A 27,457-nucleotide genomic window follows, 5' to 3' on the forward strand; every position below is an offset into this window, starting at 1 on the left:
ATTTATAGAGTGGTTTCGAATTACACCCAAGCATTAATACAGATTTTTAAAAATATTATGGTGGACCCTTAACAGGGCATTAAAAATGGGTTTTTATGCTACATCTTGCACTCCTCACTAGTATTTTGGCTAGCAAGAAGTTTGATGTACTAAATTTACATGTAACATAATTCTGCCAAACTTGCACAGATTGGCATCAGACACTAGCTCCAAAGTGGAGTACCTTCGGGGTTGTTTGGCTGCCAAACTTTACAATTCAAGTGCCAAACTATTTAAGGTTTAGTTATTAACCTCTTGGACTATACCCAGAAGCCAGTAACATCATTTTGAACTAGCCAAATTTGAGAAAATCCAATTAGTGCATTACGTTGCAGCTTGAAGGTGCTGAAGGCATGGAACAGTGCTCATGTCCTCTCTGAGAGGAGACGAGCTGGATTCTTGGTCACCTTTACTGGGGGGAAGGCAACTGCAGTGTTTGCGCATCTCCCAGAACCAAGTTCCGTATAGTAATAATAGTAGCTGGCTTTGAACACTCTTTGCAGTTGTCCGAAAATCGCACTATTGTTTTAAGCTTGCACGTTATCAGCTTAAGCCGGGTAGCTTTCATCTGAGATATCGACTGTGGCCTGTGTTAACTGGAAGGAAATGGTCAGATCGGAGTGTGCAGAAAACTAGAGATGGATGTTGAAAGGACACTCCAGTCTCTTTTTACGGTAGCTTGTATCTGTGTTACACAAATGCCAGTAGTCATCACCAAAACTAAATGGATGCACTTTCAATCTAGTTTGACAGTGTCCCTCTCTTTGGCAGAGAGTTGTTATTTTTGCACATGTTTACTTTTCCCAGAAATAGACATTTATGCTATTTGAGGTATATGGAAATGCACAAATATAGTATTATACCTCAAATACAGCAGGTGACAAAACTGAGTAGTGCAGGATCGCCAAAAAAGATGGTGAGCAAGTTCCCATACCTATCTCCAATAAGAGCTCCTAGTATCTTTTAAGAGGTCTAGTCCAGTGTGATACAGTCTGCGCGCATATGTGAGCTTCTGGGTACAAACAACCTTAGGCCTGCTAAGAGTGCTCAGTGGTATGATCCATCTTTGCATTACAAAGAAAAGATAAACTGCAAAAATGCCGTGGTCTCCATATTGTGCATAGTATGAGAACTAGATTGTAAGAGTTGGGAGGCAAACTAGAGAAGTCAGGCAATATTAAAGCTAGCCTTTTATTTTCTCCTGAGCAGCCTTCCCATAAGAAGTGAAGTCTGAAGGACCATAAATATAATCAGTTTTATTAAATAATAAAAGTACATCAAATATTTGTTTTTTACTCAATTAAAAAGTCCCAGTCAAACAGAAAACTAATCACAGTTCCATGATTTGCTGCTAAATCAGAGGTGGGCATTGCTAACCCAGCACTGTGAGAAACACTAATAACCTGAATCTGATGCAATTCTGCAGTACCTTTGTTGGAAAATAAGCTTTAAACGTTTTATTTGTTAGAAAACTGGAAACCTGTAAACAGATTTAACCTACTTCTCACATCTTTATTTCCAGTGGTACATGTTGTGGTTTTAACTTTTAAAACTGCTCCAATTTTATTTTCAACCATACTGGTATCTGGAAATGTCAATCTTACTATGATCTAGTTCTCCCCATCCATAAAGTAAGTTGTTTAGCTAAATTTTCTGTTAGGCCTGTTTTCACTTGACTGATCCTTTGGGAGGGTGGGGGGCAAAATAACAGATTCAGTCTTTTTTTTTCCTCTCTTTCTGCAAAATAGGGTATTTCTGAGATGCAGTTAAAAGACTTGAAGTTCCGTTTTGCATTTCCGATCTGCCTTTCAGCTACCTTAAAGAAATTAATTCAGGAAATTAATTTAGTAGCAAATTCAGTAGATTTGCATGAAGATGCCAAGATGAATGTTTTACCTGGCACCAGAATTCAGGACCTCACCCTAAGACTCCTTGAGAATTAAGTAATCTTTAGTCCTCTCTTTGAAGGGAATCTAGTTGAACACCATGACATTTTAAAGGTGATGTACAAAGTGGTAGCCAGGTGAAATTTGATTTCGTTTAACCCTCTTTCCTAACCAAAACAAGCAGCTTTCCTAAAACTCCCCAGCTGTAAAAGGATACACTCTTAGTATTTTAGAGTTCAATGGTAGTGTCTTACTAAATCGTAAATGTGATATTACTGAAAGTGTATTGTACATTAAAGTGCACAATAATTTTAATGTGGTATTTGAACATAAAACTGATCTGCCCTTTGTGCATTCCCTTAATTTGTCATTTTTCATTTTTCTTGTAGCAGTTCTAGATAATAAAAAGAAATCATTAAACTGAAAAGAACTAGAACAATGAATGCAGTTTTAAAATAAAATTTTAGTGTGGAAAATATGCTCAATTATATTTTATTGGCACATAAATCAGCAATTGTACCACCAAAGTGTGCATGCTTATTATTGCACATTAACACAAAAATCCTTGTATACCATCATCTTTTTTCCTCAAATTTGCTGGGAAAACCTTGTGGTTATAGGTTCATAATTATTAGTGTTTTCAAGAACTATACTTTTTTAAAATTAAAAAAATAATTTTCAGACCCCATTATGTGATGGGGATCAACTAAAGGCTGTCCCATTAAGCTCATCCATTTTCACTGTACATGCGTTCAGCGATATTTACAGATTGCACGTGGAATACTTTCTACAGAGTGAGCGTCGTCCCTCTTCTAGTGCAGCTTGCGATGGCGGTACCTGCCTGCTTTCTCTTTCGCTGCGTTGGCACAGGCGTTGTGCTTGTTCTGCTGTAAGTGGTTCCAGTATTTGATCAGTTCGCTCGGCTGGAACTGATGGGAGGTAATTAGGTGGCTGTATTTACAGCTGGAGTAAGAAACTCGCCAGTGATTGAAGACAAACTCATTGGGCGGAGGCATAGGGTCAATTCGCAGCTTTGCAAGGCAGATCCCCACATACACGTCCTCTAAATGTAAACGTCTGATGCTTAAGGAGACCTTAAAGATCTTTTCTGCTAAATCTCCCGAAAAAACATAACCGGTTCCAGAGCAGAATACAGGATAACGTTCACTTGGATACAAGTCGGGTGGCATATACCACTTACTATCCTTGTTCCTGTTAGGTGCGTAACCTCTCATTAAATAACCTGTAAAATACTTGTGCCTTGGAGGAAGTTCTGGTTTCAGCAGCTTGTGTATTAAATATTCAGTATTGACAAACATATCACTGTCAGTTTTCATAACATAGGGAACACTTGGACAGTAGGATGCAACCCAGTTCATTCCCATCAGAGTTTTAATAGTTAAATTGTAATAAGTGTCTAAATATTCCTGTTGAACGATGTCATGGTACTGTCTGCTCTCCTCCAGTATGGTGCGCTGGAGGTATCCGTTTACCTTAGTGCTTAACCCCAGCAAAAAAATACGAACGATGTGGATACCAGGCGTCAGGCTCTCGTTACCCCAGGTTTGGCGGATCGCTTGCCTGGCTTCTGCTTGGCCTGGTTCTGCGGCTATGAGCAGGATTAGAAAAGGGGTCTTCTCCTGGCATTTTCCAGGCTCGTTGATGATGTATTTAAAATGATACAAATTTGGGTGGCCGGTGCCCTTCTCACTGTAAATACTTCCATTGGCGCTGAGGGTGTTTTCTAAACCGGTTACGCCTTGCGGTGACAGGTCGGTGTTGTTGGCGTTGGTGACGGTCTGAGGCCTGAGGGTCTGCGGCACTGCGTCCTTCCACGCGCTCCGCAGGGAGCTGAGGTTGGTCTCGCTCCTCGTGGATCGAAAGCCTCGTATGGTGTAAGCCATGGGGTTTTCTTTGAAGCCCGCCCTGCCTGGCAGCCAGTCGTGGTGGTTGAAAAACAGAAACATAGCGAAAAGAAAGACGAGAGAGACCAGACCGATGAGATGGGTGCGAAACAGAGACCTTTTGGTATTCCAGGTCATCTTTGCAAAGCAGCAGTGTCGTCTCCTCCACTGAAGCATGTTGTAAGAACCCAGTGGTGGGATGCGAGACAAGGGCTGAGCCAAAGGCTTCTCCTCTCCCCCTGGACCCGCTGCTATTCTTTGGTATTCATTTTCTATTGTTCGTGTTGAGTAATTCTCTGCAAATGGCTCGCTCTGCAAAGGTTTAGAAAGAAAAAGGAAAGAAAAAATCAATTAAGAAATCCTTCATTCTCCATTCTCATACTGTAAGAGGTCACAATGAGAAACTAGATACAAATGTAAAATTCAATACAATTTTCTTAAAACCAGCCATAGATATCCTAAAAGCCAAACTTATTTTATGATGAAAATTCACTTGATTTGTTTGCTTTCAAGAAAATGCATTGCTTTCCTGGTAAGTTTTGGCTAATATCTTGGATACCAAAGGGGAAAAAAAATCTGAATTTGATCATGCTGGCAGAAAAACTGTGAAGTAGATTTAAATAGCTTCACGTGTACTGACTGTGAAATCCTTGTACAGTGTTGGAGAAGGACTGAATGGAAAGGCCTTGCTACCAGATGGAGGGTTTATTGGCATTAATTAAAATTGATTCGACATGCAGAGGGTAGTACGGCTCACGGTTTAAAAACCCCTTCTGTAAAGCGGCCGTGTGTCGGGAGCGGCACAGACGGCGCAAGGTGGCCGCTCGCGGAGCTGTGTTAGTCACAGCGCGCTGCTTGGCGCGTTGCCACCGGCCCCCGCTGTGCCCCGGACGTCAAGGAGAGGATGCACCCGTCAAAACCAATTTTCAGGGTCCAGTAACTGCGCTGCGCCGTCCTGAGACGGGGGCACAGGATAACATTTTCCCTCGCCTCCCCGTCACCTTTAGCCTCCAGCCCACGATGACGGGGAACGTTCTGGTTTTGTACCAGGCTCACGTGCAGTTAACTTTAAATTAAACTCTTGATTTTTAGTAGCCGGAGATCTTAGGTAAATGTGCATGCTAACAGGGAGTAAAATTGCACAGCACCAAGTCATTTTTTAGCAAACTATTTGATAAGCGTGTTTTCTTTGTTCTCTCCAGAGTTAAATGCAACTACTATACTTCTGTTGTAAAGCAACGTGAAGGATTGTTACTAGCAGCTGTAACTGTAAGAAAAAGTGCCAAACTAGTCTGTGTTTCATTTTCTCTTAAATTTTTTTCATATTCAAGAGCACAGGCAATATGGCAGCTTCATGATGCTGCATATTAAAAGCTGATCACATCATCTCGTAAATGAACCTTTCACTGCACAGTAGCAATTCGTTTGTGATTTTCAATTTGCTCTAATTTATTTCTGGGCCCTAGGGTTTTGTGTAGGAAAAAGGATGGCAATCTCGCAGCAGCCCCATAGAAAATGCTATTTTTACTGTAAATGTGTGATTTATTAATTACTTTACTATCTTCCAAAACCAATATTAGTTTTTTTAAAGGCAGAATTTAATCCAAAGTGACATGTTATATGGGAAATTACAGGATTCTACACTGTAAAAGCCTAATTTAAAAAGAGATGGCAATTGAATGATACATTATTAAATTGTATGCTTGCGACTGTTTAACATTTGATCTGCCAAGTTCATATAAGGGGAGAGAGAGGTTTCAGAAAGGCTGAAGACAGACTTGTACCAAATCTTTATTTAAAATACTGTATGTCAGCCCACATATAAACCGAATAATATATGTGTATGTGAAAGACGCCTCATTCACAATATTTGGAAGGCAGGAGGGTAGTAGTATTGCACTCAGCTGCCGCTGAGGCTTGCCTGGCTAACCTCCACTAGGCGGAGCAAGTAAGTGGGGATTTTAGCTGTGGTTTCTGATAATGTAAATGTAGCTAAAAAGGCCATGCTGCTGCGTAATTCTCCTTCTGAAATAGCAAAATATTTGCCTGGTGATATATTAAGCTCTTCCCTGTCACTGTGCTGCATTGCACAATGTTGTTCTTAAGACCACTGGAAAGTATTTTTAATTTTTTTAACTGTTTTGGGACTGATGCCATTTACCTGAGATTGAGCTCTCTATTCAAAAAAATACTTTCTGGTCTGCGGATGCTAACCCTGAACGTCTAAAGTATATGGTCAGAGACTTAACCAGAAATGCCACGCTATTCTGTTCATGCTGCTTTAATTCTGAGATTTTACTGGGTAAAAGGAAATAAGCTCTGAACTTTGAGGGTTTCTGTTGCCACCTGCACCTGCTTTTGTGTGCTCAGAAGACAAAAGCCTCGGAAGCCTGCCCTCCAAGCAAATCACTTCTACTTCCCCGGCAGCGTGCGCTGAATTTTAAATGAACACCCAGTTATCTGAGAGGAATATTTCTGTATAAGCAAACATAAATGTCACCTCAAAGGGTGTCCTGGGTCTCAGGGAAATCAGTTGTTTGCTAGCAGTTTGGAGGGCAACAGTGGGAATATTTGGTTAATTATCCTTCCGCTGCCTGTGGATGCAGTTTCGGGAGAAGGTAAAAACCAGAATTTCGTGAGGAGCTGCATGCAGGGCAGCAGCTGTAATTCGGATCAACTTTGTCGTCACACTGAATTATTCTGCTTCAAAAACTTCAGTTATTAGATCTGAAGACTTCAGCAAATATTCACAGCACTACTAATTTGTATTTAATGTTTAATGGGGATAGCACTTTGTTCATATAGGAACATATGGAAATAGCTGAAAGTGAGACTCCAAAGTTCCATAAATATTTGTGCAAAGTGGAAGTGGTTTTCAGGTGTTGTCTTTCCTTGATGCATGGAGAAGGTGTCCCCAAAATGGGTATTGCAATGGCTGAAACCTTTCTATAGACTGCATGCTCACATCGTGCATTTTAAATTCCTTATGATGCTAGTCCTGTCCCTCACCCTAAAACTTGTTTTGAAGAGAGTCATTTCTCACATGTTTTATTTTTCAAGGTTTAAGTTTCCTAGAAAATCTTCAATCTCAATTTGCCCTTTCAAAAGGGCAGGGGACAGGGGGGAGGACCCATATCTATTTCTTAGCTTCATAAAAATATTGATTGAAAAATAAAACCAGTAAGTTGGTATCTCTTATTTTCTTTGTCATTCAGGTTCAAAACATTTCAAAATATATAGTAGGTATTAAGCATTTGAAATACAGTAGCAGCTGCTCCTTTGAAAAAAAAATTACATGCTAGGATGCTTGGTTAAAAATAATGTAAACACCTGTCAGTATACATTAAGAATAGTATCATGAAAAACATTTTTTTTGTCATTTGAGTTAGGGTTACAGTGTCACTGCATTTGCTCGAATATTTACATTTTCTTTTCACACAAAGCTTATGAACAGACATCAACCATTGGTCGGTCGCAGGTAAAACTAAGTGTACCAAGAGGGTTTTATGCAATCCCCTTGTCCTCTGAAAGCGTGGTGCTGCATATAGCCCTGCGTTTTGAACATACAATTTAGTAGCTATAGTCGTTGGTGTGTTGTCGTGACCTGCCACGTACCCAGGCTGTGAATGCCTCTCGAGTCCGTGTTTGTGGTGTGTGCTCTGCTCGTGTTTCAGCTCTCGTACTTTCAGTCATGCTCTGTAATTACAGCTTTGCAAATTGAAGCAGTCGACTCCCGATTTACACATCCTGCTTTTTCATATTTTGATTAGCTGTGTGGGCAAACTGTTTAATTAGAGGGAAAAGTTCAGAGGCAGCCTGGGCTGGAGCGCTGATAAACAGCAGCGGGAGTTGCATATTAGGCCCCACATAATGTGCCGGAGTTTGCTCAGGCTGCGTTGATTCTTTGCTCCAAACACACAGCACTCAAGAGGAGGTCTGACACTCAGATACTGTCAGACCTGGAAGTCACGGTGCCGGCTAGGCGTTTCTCCGGGAGTGCTTCCTGGGGTTGGCGTTTCTTGTCTTAAAAGTTCTGAAAAGTGACTTCACCTTTTAAATGTCTTTTAAAGTGACCTAAAAACAGTGACGGTTGTATCTCGTTGCATGCTTAGATATGTGAGCTCTTTCCACAGTTGCAGTTGTTTTACTGCTAGTTAGTATGGAGCAAAGAGAGCACGTTTATATTGACAACTACATGATTTATGAGAGCTATTGATAGATTCTGCAGATAAGCACTTCTGTTCTGTGGTGTATTAAATTCCTATAGTCTTAGGTCTTATATTTCATTGCTAATAGTAACCTGTCGTCTTATTTGCTCACCATTATTGATGAAGTATTTAAATTTAAACAATAAACAGAAACGAATGGCAATTAGATGGAACGTTCCTTTTACAATCCAAGTTAAACAGTCAGTGTTTTCATGTTAAACAGAGAAATTGTGATGATGGCACGATGTAATTTATATGCTCACCATCTTGAGTGCACAGTGTAGGAAGGTTTCCCGCTGGGATGTCCGTGGAGCTTGATGTTACTTGTAAAATGTGGTGCCTAGTTGTACTGCTGATAGTTTAAATCACATTCAGTCTTCTGCAGGCTCCCAGTTTATTTGTGACTGATGACAGCCTGACATTTTGCTTGTGTTTTTTTTGGGGGGGGAGCAGGGAACTGATGTAAAAAGATTTGAAGGTACTTTTTAGCTAATGTAATTTGACTGCATGGTGTTTTGATGGTTCAGTGTTCTGTGTGTGTGTCACATCATGGCCATTTTACCAGTGCTTTAAGATTACTTCAGATAAGGATTAATTCTGACCTAGTTTGAGAGGATTTCAGAGTGATTTATTTTCTAAACTGGAGGTTTTTGAGTTTTTAATTTCTGAGTTAAATGCAATCATGACAGTAGCTACATTATCCCTTTAATCCGCCTTCCCTACCCACCCCAAGCTTCAGCAGACTGTGAGCAACATATTTAGCAAGTGGAGGGAAGGGACGCTGTGCTGTGGCGTGGCGAGGGGAAAAGCTGGGAGCATTTGTTCCCACCGCCTGTGGACATGCCGTCCCTGGGCTCCGCAACCCAGGAACGATCGCTATCTGCAATGGCTGGAAAGGTAACAGACAACTGAATGAACATCACACACAAGGATTTGACATACCTTCCTTGGTCAGGCCATTTATGGTGCGAGGATTATACCCACTGAAAATAGTTTTGGCACGCCATCACTTCAGCAAAAAAGATGCTATCGAACATGCGCACATCCCCCACCAGTCTGCTTCCTGCGATTGCTTTTCACAGTATCCAATCTGTCCATCTGTCTGCTCGTTGCTGCGTTACCTTCCTTGTTCATAAGTGTTGTCCTTGTCTTGGGGCTTTTTGTTCGTTGCTCAAACAAAAGGACAGTGGTTGTTGTCGCTGCTGCGGTCGGGGCCGGCTGTTGTTCGCAGGCGATGCATGGGAGCTGCTACATCTGGCGTCTCCGGTGCCGGACAATGCAGCGCTCTGTTCTCCTCTTCCCCGTATCCATATTCCCCGCGGCAGCGGGAGCAAGGAGTGCTCGCACGCAGGGCTTCACTGGCAGTCGGCACTCGGGTTTGCCTCTGTTCCTTCCTTCATTGTTGCTAGGCAGTAACTAAAACGGTTTTGAGCTGTTTTACCCGAGGATTTTGGTCTGTAAAATCCATCCCGTAGTTCTTCAGCTGCTGCACAGGCAGGCAGCAGTTTAAATGTGGGCTTTGACAGATGCTGTCTTCTGACAGAGCAGAATTTAACGTCACTGCTTGGCTGGATCCCACGTGATTGTTTGCATTCATTTTGACTAAATCCGAAGGCAGCCAAAAAGCTTTGCAGGCTCTTGCTCCGATTTGATAAATGATACATATTCAGGATAAGCACAATGATAGGTGAAGAGTATGAAAATTGCATGATTATTGAATGAATGATTGAGGGCTTTTTCAAATTGTTTTCACTTTTCCTTGACACTGTAACTTATGATTCTCTAGAGGATTTTTAATGCTAGATGGTCTCTTTCCGTATTCTGAAAGCTGTTCTGCAGTGCAAAAGAATTACAAGCCTTTAAATGCCATAGCTTGATTTAACCCATTTGGCTTTCTTTGAGTGCAAATTCTTTGTGCCTTCATGATGAAGAAAAAAATAAAAATATATTTCTTTGTTCATACCTCCTTTACACATACTTACCCTATAAAAGCTGCTTTTTGTAATCTTTAGTCAATTAAGCTGGACGACGCTCATGCATAAGCACAGGCTGTTAAGCTGCCTTTTTGCTTTTAATGGCTTTCTTCCTTGGTAAAGGTCGAAGTCTGGTATTGCAGAATTGGGGGCACTTGGTTTCAATTATTGATGCATCTAAAATGTCTTTCTTCTGCAACAGACATACCTATATTATAGAATTTGTCTTTCTGGTACTAATGAAACTTGTGTCCTTTTCATTTCTGTCCTTTCACTGACTGACCCTTCTGTGGTGAAGCATTTTATTGTATGTAATGCAAGTTATCAGTGAAATCTGTCAAGAGATGGTTCAGAAAACAGATAGCATCATATATAGCCACGTATTTGTTACTGCATTTGTCCATCCCATTTTGAAAATCGTTCACTGACTTTAGCCCTTTTGATTGTTTTTAGCCAAAGGATAAAGAAAAAATAAATCAGCCTATCATGTGCTATCTCTGATTAGGTTCTGTAGTGCATTGGAGTAGGTATTTCCCTTACTGGGAAATAAGGCTTCCCCAGGCAGTCAATATGTTTTACTATTCTGGATGCATATTCTGATAACTTACGAGAAACAATCAGATTTATATCCTCCTGACTAAATCACCTGTGCATAGTGGTTTCCCCATTAATTTAGTCCTGTTTTGAACATATACATTTCCTATCCTAACGACAATTTCCACAGATTTTGTGCTCTTATCTGAGACACTTTCAGGTGCATGAGTATATTCCCTAAATATTATGTGTAAATATAAATACTTATCAGTAAAGGCTTCAGTCTGTTCCACTCTAAAACTCTTGTATTAAAAAAAAAAAAAAGAAAAAAAAAAAGAAAAAAAAAAAGAAAAAAGGGACGGTTGAGGGGATAAGATAGAGAAGAGACCTGGCACCAGCACCACATACTGTTCTAAGACTGGTATGAATAATTGAGCATCAGAACTTTGGAAGGTTGTATGTGTGCTCTTGGTCTGCTGAAGTTTCCACTTAAACATACAAAGCCTTTCTCATCTTTACCCTGCATAGTATACAGAGCCTTACATAATCTTGTGCCATATGTATACAAATGTGACACAGATATTGGCTAGCAGTAATACCCATTTGCTGCACTCTGAGCTATGGGTAGAAAATAGAGGTGTTCATGCAGTTATTTTACCTGTACTGATTTACACAGATGCCAACAGTATTTTTGAACAGCAGCATGTAAATCTACCTCTGATTTTGAATTTTTGGATAAGTCACATAGCACGTACTTGGTAAACAATTCTAAACTTCAGCAGAACATTTATTAAAATCCAGAGTGTTTTCACTTATTTACTTACTGCTCCACCATACCTGAAGTACCTATGAGAGGATGAGAGATATATAGTATGTTTAGATATTGGTGTTGTGCAAAGCTGTTAGTATTTTTCTGTAAAAGCTCTTTAATAAGTATTAAAGGTACAAGAATTGTAAGGGTCATTTTTCCAGATAGAATCTGTGCATAAGTAAATTTAGAAAGGATCGGGCTTCAGTTCTGGCTTTTAAATTATATGACCACATTCCTTGAGCATAGTTTTAACTCGGGCAGAACTGTTGCATCTTTATGTGTAAAACTTATCATTTTGCTATGTGAACAAACTGGATATGGAATTCTTAAATCTTAATGGACAATTTCTTTTGTACACTCATTCTTTGTTTTTGAAGAGTAAGCAGGTCTTTGCTCATCTGCTGGGAAAAGTAAGGAAAAGTCATGTTGCTTTCTACTGTTGTTCGACTGATGCAGTTTCAGGGAGTCAAAGTTTGGGGAAGAAATCCCTTTTTCTTTTATAGCACTTTCTTCTTTAGCACTTTTATATGGTCCCATACAGTCCTAGATATTTCAGGAAGGCAGAGCTTGCTTTGCTCTAGAAATATGACCTGAAGATTTGAGTAATCTTGCTGCGGTCGTAGGTTGGAATGAGCTTTATTTTGGCTAGCTCTTACCGTGAAGGGTCAGTGGATTGCTTTTTCTTGATCCAGGGAGTAGTATGTTCTGTAATGTTACTATGGTTACATCTTAAATTAGAAGCTGCAGTGCTAGTGTTTGAAATACTGCCATCTATTAAGAGTAAGAAGGAATTACAGTGATGTGAAGATGTGGTGCTTGTGTGCAAGGAACACCGTTAAGTTCCCATGGCCACTGAAAGCCCAACTGCTCGCTGAGGCCTGCCAAGCTAGGAGCAGACGCAAGGAGTCCAAGAAGAGAAACCTGTGTGCGTGACAAGTTTGAACTACATGTGCATGCGAAGCAAAGGAGCATAGTTCTGAAACGTTTTCTCCGAAAAAAAACCCTTCCTACCTATTTTTTGGACATCAGCCAAATCATGTCTAATTAGTTTTAAGATAAATTAGGCCTTAAGGATGAGCCATTCAGTAGAGGTCTATTCTGACAACACTCATAGAATGGCCCTTCTCAAAGATAACAGAAGTTTCTGAAATGAACTTACAATGGGCAATTTACCCTTGTTAGACACTGGGGGAAAAAGGATGCCTCCCTACGTGCTGGCCACCTGAGTCCTCTGAACGCTGAACTGGACGCATGCATCGCAGCTGACATGTCAGCTGAATTCTCCGGTATGGGCCACGCTTTCTGGATACTCTCTGGATACTCTGTAAAGAAGGTTCTCTTTTATCATTGTAAAATGTAGTATTATTTCTATGGTAATATGTTGAAAACCTTTGAAGTGATAGTTTAAAGCGATTAATGGCAACACTTTCAAGGTTGGTTATTTTTACTTCTGAAAATTATTTTTTTCCTTCTGAGAATAACACATTTACACAGGATGTCATGAATGCTTGGTTTTAGCGTTTTGTTAAGAATTACTGTATCTGTGTCCAGTGGTGGTGGTTCTCTTTTCTTCAGAAAGAAAACTTCTCCAATATTTCAGTTAGAGTAGAAGAGAGAGACTTAGAGTTTTTGTAACTGACTTGGCTACTTTCTGATCGCAACACTGTTTCTTAACTATCGCAAGCATATTTGTAAGTGAATGAAAAATAGCAATCTAGAAATGACCACAAGTGTCAGTATTGCCTGCCGTATTTTCCTTAGCAGACCTTCACCGCTGCTTAGTTACTTGCGAAACCTATCTTACACTTGCTGCATTTTTTTTTTAATAAATGGTCAAGATTTTGCACTAAATCTTAATCACATCCAAGCTATAAATGTACAGGGGTTCCATTAATGTTTGAATATCTTAAATTTAAAACAGAAATACAGCAAAGTTCCTGTAGGTCAAGCTGAAATGGTGAGAACACTAGAAAAGGTTTTTGATAACTTCAAAACATGCATTTTTTTATGTTCCCTAATGAATTTATAATTGCATTTGTCACTTCGTAAAGAATATAATCCCCTAGTTTTGCAAAGTTGTGAAAGAGGAAGATCTCTTCAACTCGGGAAGGTGCTTCTTATTCTACCTGCCTTGTGTCACTGTGCAAGTAAGTATTTGAAACGTTTCAAGGGCATGTCTTGTAATTCTGAATGTTTGGATTTTTTATTAATTAAGTAAATGAACTTTTGAAGTATCCAAACAGTAATTCAGTCCGTTCTCCTGGCACAGCTTGCTGTGAAGAACACAGGTTTGGAGCGCTTCAGAAGCCCATTAAAAACCTTACAGCCTGCCCTGAAAGGCCAAAGTAAAGTTGCTTGTGGCTCCTTTGTTTCTTTTCTCATTTTGTATTATATGCAAATGTTGCATATTGAACTACCGTCCAGGCACATTTCTTTCCTCAGTAATGTGGTGTTTTCTTTCTCTATCACATCTTGTCATCTTTGTATTCTGAATTTTCATGTCTTTCCCCCAGGCTTTTCATCCAATTATTGCTGATCTTAAGTGCTAAATGCAGATTTTTACTAGGGGATGGATAACGTAATTTCCTTTGTATTGTGCAGTATTTTGGTCGTGCAGTTCTCCCCTGATGAACTGACAAGCCAGTGCCAGTAGTAATGTTTTCTGCCTGTCACAAGCATTCATTTTGCATTGTAAGAAGAACTGTGCCTTCATGAAGCTTTGATTCAGCACAGCAGGGGAGAGGAGGCCAACCAGCAGAAGTACCAAAAGTTTCGAGGCAGTTTAAAGAACAGTGAAAATAAACTTCTGTTTTCCCTTATCTTAACTTTTTTTTCATTCCACCTGCCTGCACTATGTGATCAAGTTAGCCCTGCCTCTTCCTTCCTTCCCCAATGTAAGAATTTGAAATGAAAACTGAGATTTTTACAGGAACTGAGGCTTTGGGAAGAGCTGATACTACCTATCAAACCTTTTTTAAAACTGGAAAAGATATGATTCATTTTTAAGACTACAAATCTTTATCCCCACTAAAAGCTTCATGAAGTTTTTAATCAGAATTCTCACAGAGAGCACCTTGTGTCACAGATCCCTACTTTTCACCCTGCGTCACGGTTGAAACCTGCTCACACATATATGTATGCATTAGAATACCAAAATAAGTGAGTTGGCTGAAGAGGAGCTAAGCAGATGGCATCTCATGGGAGTTGAGCGGTCACCTCTCCTTACACCTAAGGGGACAAACAGATTGTTGCAGCTTCCTGCAGCCCAGCCCTTTCTCCATGCCCAAATCCTTCCCACAGCAGGTGCAGAGACCTTTTTCCTTTAGGCTTTCTTCTGGCTTCTTGAGACATCACAGCACTTCTCTCCCAATGATTTGAAGATGTTTGGCCCATCAGACTCACTGCACGGACACATGCTTCCTGCCCAACTCTCCATCTCGGACGGCAGGATGAGCTGTGTAGATGCTCAGTCTGAGGAAGAGGTTAGCAGTTCTAGTTCATCTTCTCACTAGAAGTTTTTCGCTCTATATATGGGTTGTAAAAGTGAATATGGAGGCATTTTGTCAGCCTCAAAAATTCATGGGTTTGTGTATTAAGTTGAAATTGGTGACAGAGATATTTAGTTAATGTTAAATAATGTTAAATTGAGCAGCTGGGCTCTCAGAGCTGTTAGGATGCCATGTGTCCTGGTGCCGAGACCCGCACTGACTCCTTGCACCTGGCACGCTTCCTCGGTAGCTTTAGCACATCGCTTCCTCCAGCTCCATCCTCCAGGTATCCTCATTTACAGCTAAATCGGTGGGATGTGCAAGGTTTATGGCAGAAACCACAATGGTTTGGTAAATGTCTTGAATGCACACAAGTTTTTTTTCTTAGTTCAGATGCTTAGACTGCAAAAAACAACAGAATCTGGGAAGAATCCTCCAGTGCTCTGCGGGGTTCTGTCCCTCTAAAAAATCTAAGCAGTGTTTGTTCATATCCAGCACAAAAAGCTGGGTCTTAACATGAAAAATAAGTCCCTTTTTTAAGAGCAGTTTCCTGCTCCTTTGATATGTTGGGGGAACTAAAATTACTCCACACACCCTGCATACCACCTACTATGATAGACTTACTTCAGCCTGGCCAATCAGTTTAGTGTATCTGTTTCTTCTTAAATGTTGTTCCATGTTAATGACTTCCTTGACTTGAACTGGCTTCTAGTCAGTGTATATTAATGAGCAGCTGATTTTAATATGTACTGAGTTTTATCATGTGTTGTACTTAAATTCATTGAACAGATTCCCTGTTATTTCAGAGTGCCTTCTGTTCTTGTGGCAAAAATCTCTTGGAAGTAAATGCTCATGTGTATATGCCCCTGACAAACCAAGACTTGAAGTTAGTCACACAGAAAGGACATCATATACCCTTAGTTGCCAATCTGTCCTCCAGACTTTCTTTCCCCTTTTGCAATTCACAGGAAACTTAAATGATAGCATCCATATAGTGACTTGTAAGGAAATGGAAACTGAATGCTGTGGAAATCCTGCTTTTTGTCTGAATAGCTGTGTTCATAATTCCCTCTGGAATCTGTCTGCTAGTGTGTGAGATTCTAGTTTACTTCTGTGATCCTGAAGATCTTTTTCGTTTGAATCACTAATGTAGAATCAGAGTCACCAGGACTCCTGTAGTCCTCAAATACATGATATAGAGGAAATCCGTAGAGCTTAGTGTGTATTCTGTTAATTGACAGAGAATATTGGTTCAGAACTGGAGAATCTGCATCCTTTCTGCCAGCCTGACTTGCATTTCAATGTTAGGTTCCAGGTTTTTTTATTTTCTGCAGTTTAGTGGTTTCTAAGGGAAGAAGAAATAACCGACACAGCTCCCTTGCATCTTGTCTGTCTCAAGACATGATATTCAGAATCATTAGTGGGTTCTGTAGGGAGGTGTGTGTATAATAGGAAAAAATCATTACTAATGTAATAATGCTAAGTTCATAAAACTTGACCTAAAAGCAGAGATTCTATGCCTATCTTCTAATAACTCTTAATCAGCATTTGCAGAGCTTTCTATCACTGATCCGTCTTAAAGTAGGGTAAATTTATAGGGAGCATCTGTCATCCTTTTTTTTTTTTTTTTTTTTTAAAAAAAAAAAAAGAAAGAAAGGAAGAAAAATCTGTCATTCTCTTAAAAGCCCCGCAAATCTCATGACCTTGGATGATGGGTTGCACATTGCAGATTCTTTTAAGTCTTCTGCTCTGGAAGATTTGCATAACTAAGCGTTCAGACTTCCATTAGCACTTTTTTTGTAATTTTTTAGTTAATACATTTTTGTGTTTTATCCATGTTCAAGTATTATAGCTTACAATTGCAGAAGAATAGAAATAGCTTTTGGGAGACCAACTCTGCCTTCTTTTCCTCTCCAACCACTGGGTCTTCATGTTACTGTTTTCTTTGGAATTTCTTATTTTGCCAAACAAAAGGCCCTGTGATCTTACTAATATCAGTAAGAAGCATAATAATGCAGAAGAGACAACAGTGGTGTGCTGCTTCTGTTGCAGTTGCAAGCAAGCAAGCAAGGGAATAAAAACGCCTCCTCCTTAAAGAATTTTACGTGGGAAAAGGCAGGGATGCAGTAATTGGGGTAAGGGGAATTCTGCCTTTGAGAATCTAGGTCGCCTCATGTTAAAAGAGCTCTTCACTGTGAAAAAATGCTTTTTGCCATTTCAGCCTTTTTACAGTTGATCCTACACAGCCCTTCAAGTATGCACCTCATCTGTACTTTTACTCTGGGCTTACCTAGGGGTAAGGAGGACCTTTTGCTATGCATCATTGCCTTTTCCTTATCTAAGGTGGGCAAGGGGGAAGGGGCAGGAGAGAGATGTCAGTAATAGGAGAGCTGCTGGACACGGGGGAGGGTTAGGGCAGGCCACCTGTGTCTCCGTAGTTCTCTCGCTGGCAGGTTGGTTGGGACCAGTGCCAGATTAAAATTGGATCTGTGTATTCACATGATAATGCACACGGTCTAATAAGCCTCGCGGAATCTGGACCGTTGGGGAATAGATGCATCAGCCGCCTCCGAATGGTCTGGTGCAGTCGGTTCAGGTCCCGTGGGCTTGGCGCTCGTAAGCGCTGATGACTCTGTGCAGAATTGCTTGCTTGTTCTTGAAACAATGGTGCTGCAGACATGAGATGTTTGCAAGATTTATAAATAGTAGCTCCATGCTGTGTGGCTGGGCTGTTTCTGCAGCCCCTGGGAAGTAAGCTAGCTCGGGTCCTATGAAGCTACCCTGAGCTGATGAAATTGCTGCATCTAAGGCATCTTGGAGCTATGGAATGGAAAATCTGCTACCTGGAATATCTGATCACACTTGATTGAGAGCCAACTGCAATAAAAGGCTGGAGTTTTGTTTCATTTTTTGTTTGCTTTGGTTGGGGGTTTTTTTGAACAGCTTTTAGAATGGTGGTGCCTTGTCATTGTATTTGCCTCATTTTCAGAGAGATTTTTGTTCCTGCAAGCTAGCCACTAGTCCTGTCAAACTTATGTTTGAGAAGAAAAAGATATTTTTGTTGTTCCTTCAGAATATACATATATGCCTATATAAAAGAATACAATGATGTAGAAATAAGGAAGAGAAATATATTCTGGCATTAGGTTCTGCATAGTGTTGGATTTTGTTTGTTTGTTTTTCCAAAATGTCTTTTTCTAAGAGCAGAGGACCGAATAAAAACGTGTGAGGTTTCTGTCCTTATCACCAGCTTTTTGAACCACGCGTGGCATTACTGTGCTGTCCTTTCTCAAAAGGTGATGCTGCTATTTGGGTTTGGTATTTTTCTTGTGAAAGTAGAGCAACACCAGAGTCAAACGAGGAAGCTGCTGGACGAGTCTCTGAGAAGTCGAACGCGTTTGATGGGTGAAGCTCTGCGAAACATGTACAGAAAGTTCCAGGGTGTCTCAACAGAGGAGTCTTGTTACACTTCTGTTTTTTTCTCAGCGAGATCATTCTTGGCATTGAAAGCCTTACTCTCTTCCAAAACACTGTCTGCTCCCAGTACCTTATTCTTTTTTATTTCCTGCCACCTAGGTACTCAGAGTTTCCAAATGAGGGGATCTTATTTTGCAACAGACCACTGTAGGAAAAATCTTGTTTGCTTTTTATCACTGACACTAGGCTTTTCAGCAGTTGATGAAACAACTATTTGAAGAAACAGAACAGATGTCAGGGCTAAAGGCGAGCTGAAGAGGGCTTGGTGCTTAAGGCCAGTTTCCTTCAGATACACTGTGAAATCCACAGGAGCATTATGGACAACGGGTATTTGCTAAAATGTGAGTAGCAGGAGTAAGGGTTGCACTGAACCTCACTTGTGTCTGTTGCTGCCGAGCAGTTTGTCATCTTCGAAGGTTATTTGCAGTGGGAAATTACTGCTTTAAGATGAACTTGTGTGTGTGTATATATGCATATTGTATATGTATGTATGCAGACACGTACATGTGTGTGTATGTATAGAAAGAGTGAAGCCATTTAAGAACTATTAGAACCTGTTTTAAAGTATGCTTTTGAGTCTGTTCATGTAGTCAGGGGTTTTTCTTTGCAGTGAGGGATGAACACTGTATAAAAGTCACAGCATAATAGGAAGATCCTAAAAATTTGCAAAGGTTTTGTGCAGCTCTTATCTTGTCTCCATCTTTGAGCAGAATGGCCCCAGTCTGTATGAATGAGACCTTGTCAGTTGACCTTCATTTAAGAAGATTGCATTTTTGCACTACAAAAAATAGAGCTGCGCTCTTCGAAGAACAGTCATATTATAAACCACATCTTATAATGCGTAGACAGAAGCTTAGAGATAGTCCACCTTAGCATATGGATTGTATATAAAATGAAAAATAAAAGTTGAATGCTGTCATCTTAATGCTTTGAGAAGGGCTTAATTTAATCTTCACGACTAAGGAGAGAAGAATAATGGAGAATTTAGATATAATGCCAAAGGAAGCTGAAAGTAGAGGCAGAAGGCCAAATGGAAGAATTCCTCTTGTGTGATATGGTCAAAATCTTTCCTATATTTTAATATAATACTTGATTTATTATGATTACAGTTAATTTTTGATACTGCCATATAAATTCATCAACTTTTATATTCCATAGCAAGGTGGCATGAATAATATGTTAACTCAGAATGCAAATATGAATAGCAGTTTGCATAACCTATTTGCTATATAATATCGTAGCAATCATAAGCTAATTCTCTCGCATGCGTCCTAAGTGCCAAAATTTTAGAAGGCAACTTTTTCAACCTGAGTATTAGTCAAGAAGCACACAAGTGGCAAACATCAATGCTGCAATGACAATGTGGTATTTATTCTTCTACTGTTAAAATTAGGAATCCGTGGTGCATAAAACTAAAATACTTTTGTGTTCCAAATAACTTCCTTGTCTGATGATTACGATCATGACGCTGTTGCTTGATTCACTTATGTGACTTCTTTTTGCTAAAGCAAAATAGCCATACTCTAGATCCAAAGTACCTGTCAAAAGGTTATATAACTTTTTGCAAGGAGTCAGGCTTTTAGAACACAGTTAAATTAAAAGAAAAGATTAAAAAGTTGAACGGTGCCTTTCTGTTTGTTCTTTTGGTATAAAACTGAAGTTTTCAGTTTGTAGTGTTTGGAGGATTTTTTTTTTTTTTTAATAATATATTCTGGCATCTGTTGGGGAATTATAAAGATTTAGAAATCTAGGAAATGCAGGATTTGGGGTTCAGGGTGTTTCCTGGCTTTCTGCTAAAATGTTCCGTGGTGCAATTCAGTGTTGCACAGTAGTGATACCTGCAAAATTCTTTAATGTTTTAGTGGTGACATCTGTACCCAGGGAGGGAAACTTAAAGACCTATGGAGTTAACCTGTGGCACTGGATGGAAATTTTTAAATTTGCTCTAATTTGAGTGTTCTTTCATAATTTTGAACAAAACCATATTTTACTTAAAACATCAAATTCTGGAATGAGAGTTATACAATGAAAACTTCCATTTAAAAGGAAATTGGAGGCTTTGGAACTCCTGAAGTTCAGTGTTTCGGTTAAAAACCGAAGGGTAAACATTTTTGATCCAGAAATGGATCTTTGTCAAAGTTAAACCTCCTGAAATCTCTTGTTTTATTTAATACAAGTGTATGAAATGACCAGGCAATTTCTTATTCTAGTTTCTCAAATGGCCTCCATTCAGTTTTTGGTCACAAATGGAAGTAAGATTTCGGGTAAATGCAATGTAGCATAGGATGTTAGTTGCATCTCTGACACTCATTAATTTCTCATGTTTTGTCATTGTAGGTTTGCCAAAAAACAACACATTAACCATTATTGCTTTATACTACTTGCATGATTTCCAGTACTGTATCCACCCTTTCGTCAAAGTGCTTCATTGGATGTTTGAGTGTTGTTTGTAATCATGAAGGGTTGAATGTAGATGTATTGTTTGCATGTTTGTATTTCCATGTTATGTTTATATTTCTAAATTCCTAATTTATTCTTAATAACTAAGGAAGCATGCCCCATTTAAATTTATAAGAGTATTCACATTGTGTTTATTACACATGATCTATAGCATTGTAGCTTGCGACAAATACCAAAGTTAAATAACTGCAAAATTCAGAGTAGTGACTCTGATTCTTCTTCCCGTTTTTGTCTTCCTGAAGCCAAACAGAAGACTTTCTATTTTGTGGCTTATATTTTAGTTAGAGAAGAAAGGACAGGTAATGACATTGCAGTCAAATGTCAGCTCAGGTCATAGTGATTTTCAAAATGATGCTTTATCATAGGGCACTGCAGCAAGCATGTAATTGAAAACGTAAGGTATTTTGTTTCTGTTGGGAATAGTTGATTTCTCTGATTCAGAGTTTTTAGTGAAATAAAAGTTTATTCACAAAATAACCAATGACTTTGCATGTTTGGGGCAGATTATTATGGGCTAGATTTCTAAGCTTCCTTGTGCTAACAATCATGCGTAGATCGTGTACTCTGAAGAGACTATGAATTTGTTGGCGAAGAGCGGTAAGTTGTTGCATGTTAAGAAAGGAGATGAGGAGCAGAATCTGCTCTGATAGTAACTTGAGTGTGTTTTTCCTAACAGTAGAAGGAGCTTTGGTTTCAAAAGCCTTTGAAAAAGTTTGTTGCTAAACTTTTTGTAAAGTTTGTGTTGCTGTTTATGTGCGTTTTAACCGTGCATAATGCTGTGATTGTATATAGCGCTTGGCAATCAGGTTTTACATGGGCTTTCCAGATTGTGCAGACTCTATATGTAAGGCTTAAATTAAGCATTTGAAAAGAGGGGAAATGACTGAACTTGCTTTCTTCGCTATGTGAAAGGGATGGCTTCTGCTGCCATTATAATAAAGTGCACTTAACTGTAGGGATAAAAGGAAACAAAAATCCCCCCAAAACTAAAAAGCCTGTGTTTTTTTCCTGATTTGATTCACCTCCTATGTTCATGTTACACAGAATATGTATTTTTTTCCTTCCTATCTGTTTTTAAATGCCTTGAATTAAAGCAAAAAGATCAGTAGAATAAGAGCTGGACAAAATTTGCTTTATTGTGAATGTGGTGTTTCTGTGGTTAGTTTTTATTCTTCAATCTGATTTATTTATTTATTTATTTACTTTTTATACTACAGTTGAAAATGAGCCTGTGAGTGTACAGAATTGGGACAATACAAAAGTCTGGAGACAATATTCTGATTTTCTTGTGAGTAGATTAAAAACTGGTTCATGTTCAGTCTTCCCAGTTTGGAGGAATTAACAGTGTGTGGGTAACTGAAGCATGTGCAAGTCCAGAACTCACCAGACTTTCATACTGGACAAAACTCAGAAATTGTAATAATAAATTGTCATCACTTGTGTCTGTGTTTTGTCAGTATTTTCCTCACCAGCACCCAAGCTGGTGACACTGCTGTATGTCAATGTACAGTCTGCCAATAGAGCAGCTGATGGCTGTTATGCTGGAGGCTCATCAGTCTGTTTGCAGGTAGCACGGATATCCATACAAACACGCACATCTTTTTCCTTCCTATATGACTTTTTTAACTTTCCTGTAACCAGCGCAGCAAGTGGGTTTCCAACAGGACTCTCTAGTGTAGGGTCTTAATGTGCAACTCCCCCAGTATAGTAGTATGCAAAGAGTTTTGAAGCAATTTTGAGGTAACAGAAATTTCCTTAGCAGTCTTACTTGATTGACGGCACAGATCTATACTGAAGTTTTACTAGCAGCCTGTCTCAGTCGTAATGGGCCACAAGATCATCAACTTGTGTGGTTTAAAATGAAAAAAGACTACTTTTTATAACTGTGATGTGCCGATAGAGGGGTGTCTGGGATTCTCCCAAAGTCTGGGATTAGTCATGCTGAACTCTAGAGATCATCATTTGTCAAGTGTCAGAGTTTATTAGAGATAAGTGGTTCTACACATCTACAAATTACAAGTATAACAAAGCTAGAAGTATAGTAAAGCTAGTAATAGAGCAGGACTGAAAAAAAAAAAAAAGGAATATATGTATATGGATTGGAGCTCTATGGTCAAACCACAGGTGCACGGTACAGTGACCACTCTTGCCCTTTCCTTGTCCCTGCAGGCCACCACTCCAGTGCTCACCGTGCTCCAGCTGCGCTGGGTGGATTCATGTCCTCCCTGGCAGTTGGCATCAGGGTGTCCCCACTGATGGGTGGGTTGTTGAGTCCACAGGCCACCTGACAGTGGGGCCAAGTCCACACTCAGAGCTACGTGGCTAACTTTCTTTTATTTCCTTTGCTTCTCGGCTTAGCTCATTATCCAGTCAAATATTGTCAGCCCATGGCCACACAGCAGTTTGAGCTCAGTCGGTACCAGTGCGCACGTCAACAGGTGACGCCAGGTCTGCCTCTCGCCAGTTTGAGCTGCTCCCGCGGGTTGGACTCTTGCGTGGATTCACCGGCAGGTCACTGGGTGGAGATGCAACTTTCAAAGTAGAAGTGGTGTTAGTCTGTTGGATGATGGCAGGGATGATTATAATGCCAGCTGTCTTATCTCTTGGCATGTTTATCACAATTGACTATAGCCACGACTAAAGCTTTTCATCCTGGAAAGGCTCCTGTTGGTTCTGAACTTGGCAGCTATTCTTACAGCCAAAAAAACCCAGCCAAGAGCTCATCGCTCCCCTGTACTGCTTGGTGCATTGGCTCCTCAAGGAATACTAATTCAGGATTTTCTCCTGATTTTTAACATCTCCCAAGGGGATTACTTGGAAAATTGCCTCCATCTCTGTGGTCATGACCACCCATGATAATTGTGTTTCTTGTAACATAATGTAATATATAACCATAATGCAGGTTAAAGTCAGCGTGAGCTGGGATCGCTCAAGCTGGTAAGATATGGAAGAATCATATTAAAACTCTAATTCCTTTCAGTGAATAAAGAGGAGAAGTTCATACCAGGATGAAGTATAACTTGGAAAAAGTGGAGCTAGATGATTTATTGGAAAAGTAATCAGGAAGAAAATGAAGGTTTTTAATAGCTTCCTGTGTCTCACTTCTACTCCTGTGGCCTAGCACTGTTCTAGGAGCAGAACGCAGCATCGCAGCGGGGAACCTGGGACGAGAGACTCTCATCACTTTGGGTTGCTCTGAGACTTTGAGTAACATCACATAAAATTGATCAATTGTTTGTGTTTTTTGGAAGAATTTTCACACACGCTAAGGGTCTGTCTGTATTTATTTAGGCACTTGCAAGGCTTTTACAAATGTTCTTCTCTCAGAGTATTTCACAAGTCTTTCCAGAAATTACAAAAAACCTTTTTGAAGTCTTGTAAGCCTTTCCTTGTGCAAAGTTACTGCTCGCTGAATGCAGGTGTACGTGGGAACTTCCCATAGCTCCTACTGAGCAACATTCATTTCAGTGTACATAGAACTATTCTCTTGAATACCGTTTCCAAAGTATGATCAGAATATAAAAATAACTGTGCTTTTTCTGCGTGTGTTTTATGTTCACATGTTAGCAGTGCTATTATGCAAGTGAATTGTGAGCGTCTCATGTTCTGCGATGTCTTTGGTGAAAACACAAAATGAGAGTCTGGCTACTATTTGCCGCAGCTGGCGGTCTTGGAACTAGAGATACAGGAATGTGTGAGGTTAAAAGTTAGAGACTTTCACGCATTAGCAGATTGTAGTAAATTCACATTTACGCCATAGAACATTCCAGTTCTATTGAATTGCTGTGACATATCCTGATGTTAGTATAGAAAACCATCAGTAGCGATGCAGCTTTGCACCTGACTTGCCGAAGATGAAACAATCCTTTTGTTCTCAAACTGCTCGAGTTTGTCAAAAAGCTTATAAATTGCCAAGCAATATTCTTGAAGCCTGCTCAGATAATTAACCCCCCAAAAAAGAATTCTAAGTGAAAAATACAGTTTTAGCAATATCTACTCCTGCCTTTTCACACTCTTCAAGGGAATGAATCATTTAAATAAAATCAGGTAGGTACACTATAGGTAGGCCTTTGTCTGATTCAAAAAAAAAAGTCAAAAGCTCTTATCTCATGATTATGAGCTGCTTTTTCGATCTTGATGAAAACAGTTTATCCTGAAGAAAATGGAAATGCTGAAGTGCTTCCTCTGGCTTCTGTCACCAGCCCTTCCTCTTCTGCTTGGAGTTGGTATACCGATACCAACAGTTCGAGTTGAAATTATTTGATTGAAGTGACTTCAAGAGGGAGGTCCTCACTGTACTGATCTTTTGTGCAAGGATAAAAATGGGAGGAATCCTTGCACACTTCATTGAAGCCTCTTCAAGTACACTTTGAAATCTTGGCTGTGGGGTAATGCTTTGAGTTTTAAGTATCTCAGGTCTCTTGGGATCTCAGTAATTGTTGTCTTCATTAACTCTTTCCAACAAGCGTGTCCAAGAACTTTTTGTCGTTTTGCAGGTTATATGTACTAACTTTAGCGGTAGTTTGAAAGCGTAGCCTGACCTATAATGACACCTGCCTTTTAAGAAGGCGGGACAGGCAAGATGGGTAAGATGGGCATCCAGTGTTCTGTCTCACGACTGGATTTGAATAGTGGCAATCTTCTGTTTTCTTCAAATTATTTTTGTTTTTTATTTTTCATTTACTTTTCTTCAAAATTCTCTTCTTCAAATTATTGCTGATTATAATCTTCAGTATAAGCAGTTTTCTAGTTCGAAATATGTATAAAGCTTTTAGTAATCCATTTTGTCTTAGGGCATACTAGATTTTTAGCTGTTGAAGGAGGAAATAATGAAACAGTAGTGTTACTTTTCTTTGCCAGTTGGTATCTAAAGTCTTTGATAAACTGTGATAAATTTTCCCCTTATTTAAATTCATTCTATAAAAATAGTTTAATTCTGCTTAAATTCCCGCCTCTATTTTCTAAATTATAAGGAAGTTGACACAAGGTAAATAGAAGAAGTGACCTTTTTATTAATATTACAAGCAATGGAAGTTAGAATTACTGTGATACTAGCAGTTCTTGCACAGTAGTTAAGATCCTGTTATCAAATTCTATTTTATTTTATGGCATAATTTAAATTTAGAAAGGCAGTAAAAGCATGCAGTTTAATATTTAAACATCTGTCCTGGGGGACTGCTTATGCAAATTTTTGTGCATAGAAGTATGCAAATAAGCTATACCAATTTCATGTGTAAATCAAATGATGGTGTGAAACATTATTTAAACTTAAAATTTTCTTAAACTTGATATGAATAGAAGCCTGAGAACTGTTACGATGCCTGCGGTGTCAGAGCATCTCTGTTGCATTGTTTTGCTTGGTTCTTCTTTGGAAGATTCCTTTCAAAGCTTTTAAGGGCTTTAAATTTTTAGAACAAAGCCCTATGTTTTCAGAATCCAAGCTATTTATATGAAATAGATAAGTGTTTCTATCATGCTTAAAGTAGGACATCCAGACCAGATGTCAGATCCCTATCTGTTTCTCAAGTCATCTCATTGTTTTCACTTTTTGTGGTACTTAATTTTAGATATATGAGATTTAATTTCTTTAAAAAGAAAGAAAGTGTTCTTTTTAACTATGCAGTTGTTCTAGATTTCATCATAGCTCTTCACGCTAGCTTTACCAGCATGTTCAGTGCTTTGATATTTTACATCATTCAAGGAATGATAGTATTGTTGCTGGTAACTAAATGAATTTTTACCTTCTCTTCTCCCCTAAATTGAATAGGTAAATTGAAGGCTGTTCTTAAGCATGCATTTTACAAGCTTACTACCCACATACATTTTCCTCCTCACTTGAGGTCTAAGTGCTGCAGTTTTACTATGTTCATTTTTATGAATAGAAGAGACTTTGGTTGAATCAGCAGTCTTCCTTCGGGGTGATACTGAAATCTGCTTTACATTTTATGTGCAAGCAGTTGCTAATACTCCTTCTGGAATCAACTGTTCCTTTTTACGTCTACTATTTCTGTGTAGATGCGTGTGAGATGCCTAATAATTTTTAGATTTTTGGGCAAAGCTCTTGCACTACTTTAAAAAGTTATAAAGGAACAAAATAGAAATAAATTTGCTAAATTAGAAAAACCACAAGATGGCATCAATTTGTCAACTCTATCCTTTGCTCCTAAACTTTTTTCAAAGTTCACAATTTTACAGATTTTGTGGATCCATACATAGAAAACAGTTGGAATAATGTAAGGAGATAGTCTGCAATTTTGGGCAGGTTTTTTTCTTCCTTCTATGATCTGTAACTCGCAAAGTAACTGTCATTAGCTGCTTTTTTTCCACTTGTGTTTCAAGAAAGTAAACTAACTTGGGTATATGTGAAAGGTGCCTCCAGGAAATAATTCTGCCAATATAACATATTCTAGTGTGTAAAATATGAGGTTTCTTTTCCTAAAATAGGATATGATTTATGTTAAGGCAGTTTCTGATTTCAATGTGAAACAAGTGAGGAAAAATTGAACTCTGGATGTTAATGCTCTTACAGACTTTGCTTACAGAAAAATGCTAGGTATCCTTTAGTTGTGTCCCAATGTGAGAGTAATAGTGGTAATTACTGATTTTGTGAATTAACACACATGACTGAGGTTTTTTTCTTTTTTTTTTTTTAATTAGAGGTCCACAAACACTGCAAA

General features: G+C 39.2%; 2 protein-coding genes across 2 annotated transcripts in view; one reads left to right on the top strand and one right to left on the bottom strand.

Moving 5' to 3' along the window:
• The window catches only part of CDC73 (cell division cycle 73), a 105,173-nt gene that overhangs the window by 56,890 nt on the left and 20,826 nt on the right, over nt 1-27,457 (top strand). The gene's annotated exons all lie outside the window — the stretch shown is intronic.
• On the bottom strand, nt 1,217-9,574 carry B3GALT2 (beta-1,3-galactosyltransferase 2). Its single transcript, XM_026123349.2, has 2 exons — nt 8,980-9,574; nt 1,217-4,141 (listed from the first exon to the last, which is right to left on the bottom strand). Exon 2 carries the CDS (start codon nt 4,004-4,006, stop codon nt 2,738-2,740), a length of 1,269 nt encoding a protein of 422 aa, XP_025979134.2. The 5' UTR covers nt 4,007-4,141; nt 8,980-9,574; the 3' UTR covers nt 1,217-2,737.

This window comes from Dromaius novaehollandiae, chromosome 8 (genome assembly GCF_036370855.1).
Source record: "Dromaius novaehollandiae isolate bDroNov1 chromosome 8, bDroNov1.hap1, whole genome shotgun sequence".
NCBI lineage: Eukaryota > Metazoa > Chordata > Aves > Casuariiformes > Dromaiidae > Dromaius > Dromaius novaehollandiae.

What these genes read in the sequence shown, in the direction of transcription:
- B3GALT2 (XM_026123349.2), bottom strand. Translation starts at nt 4,006, where the DNA reads ATGCTTCAGTGGAGGAGACGACACTGCTGCTTTGCAAAGATGACCTGG.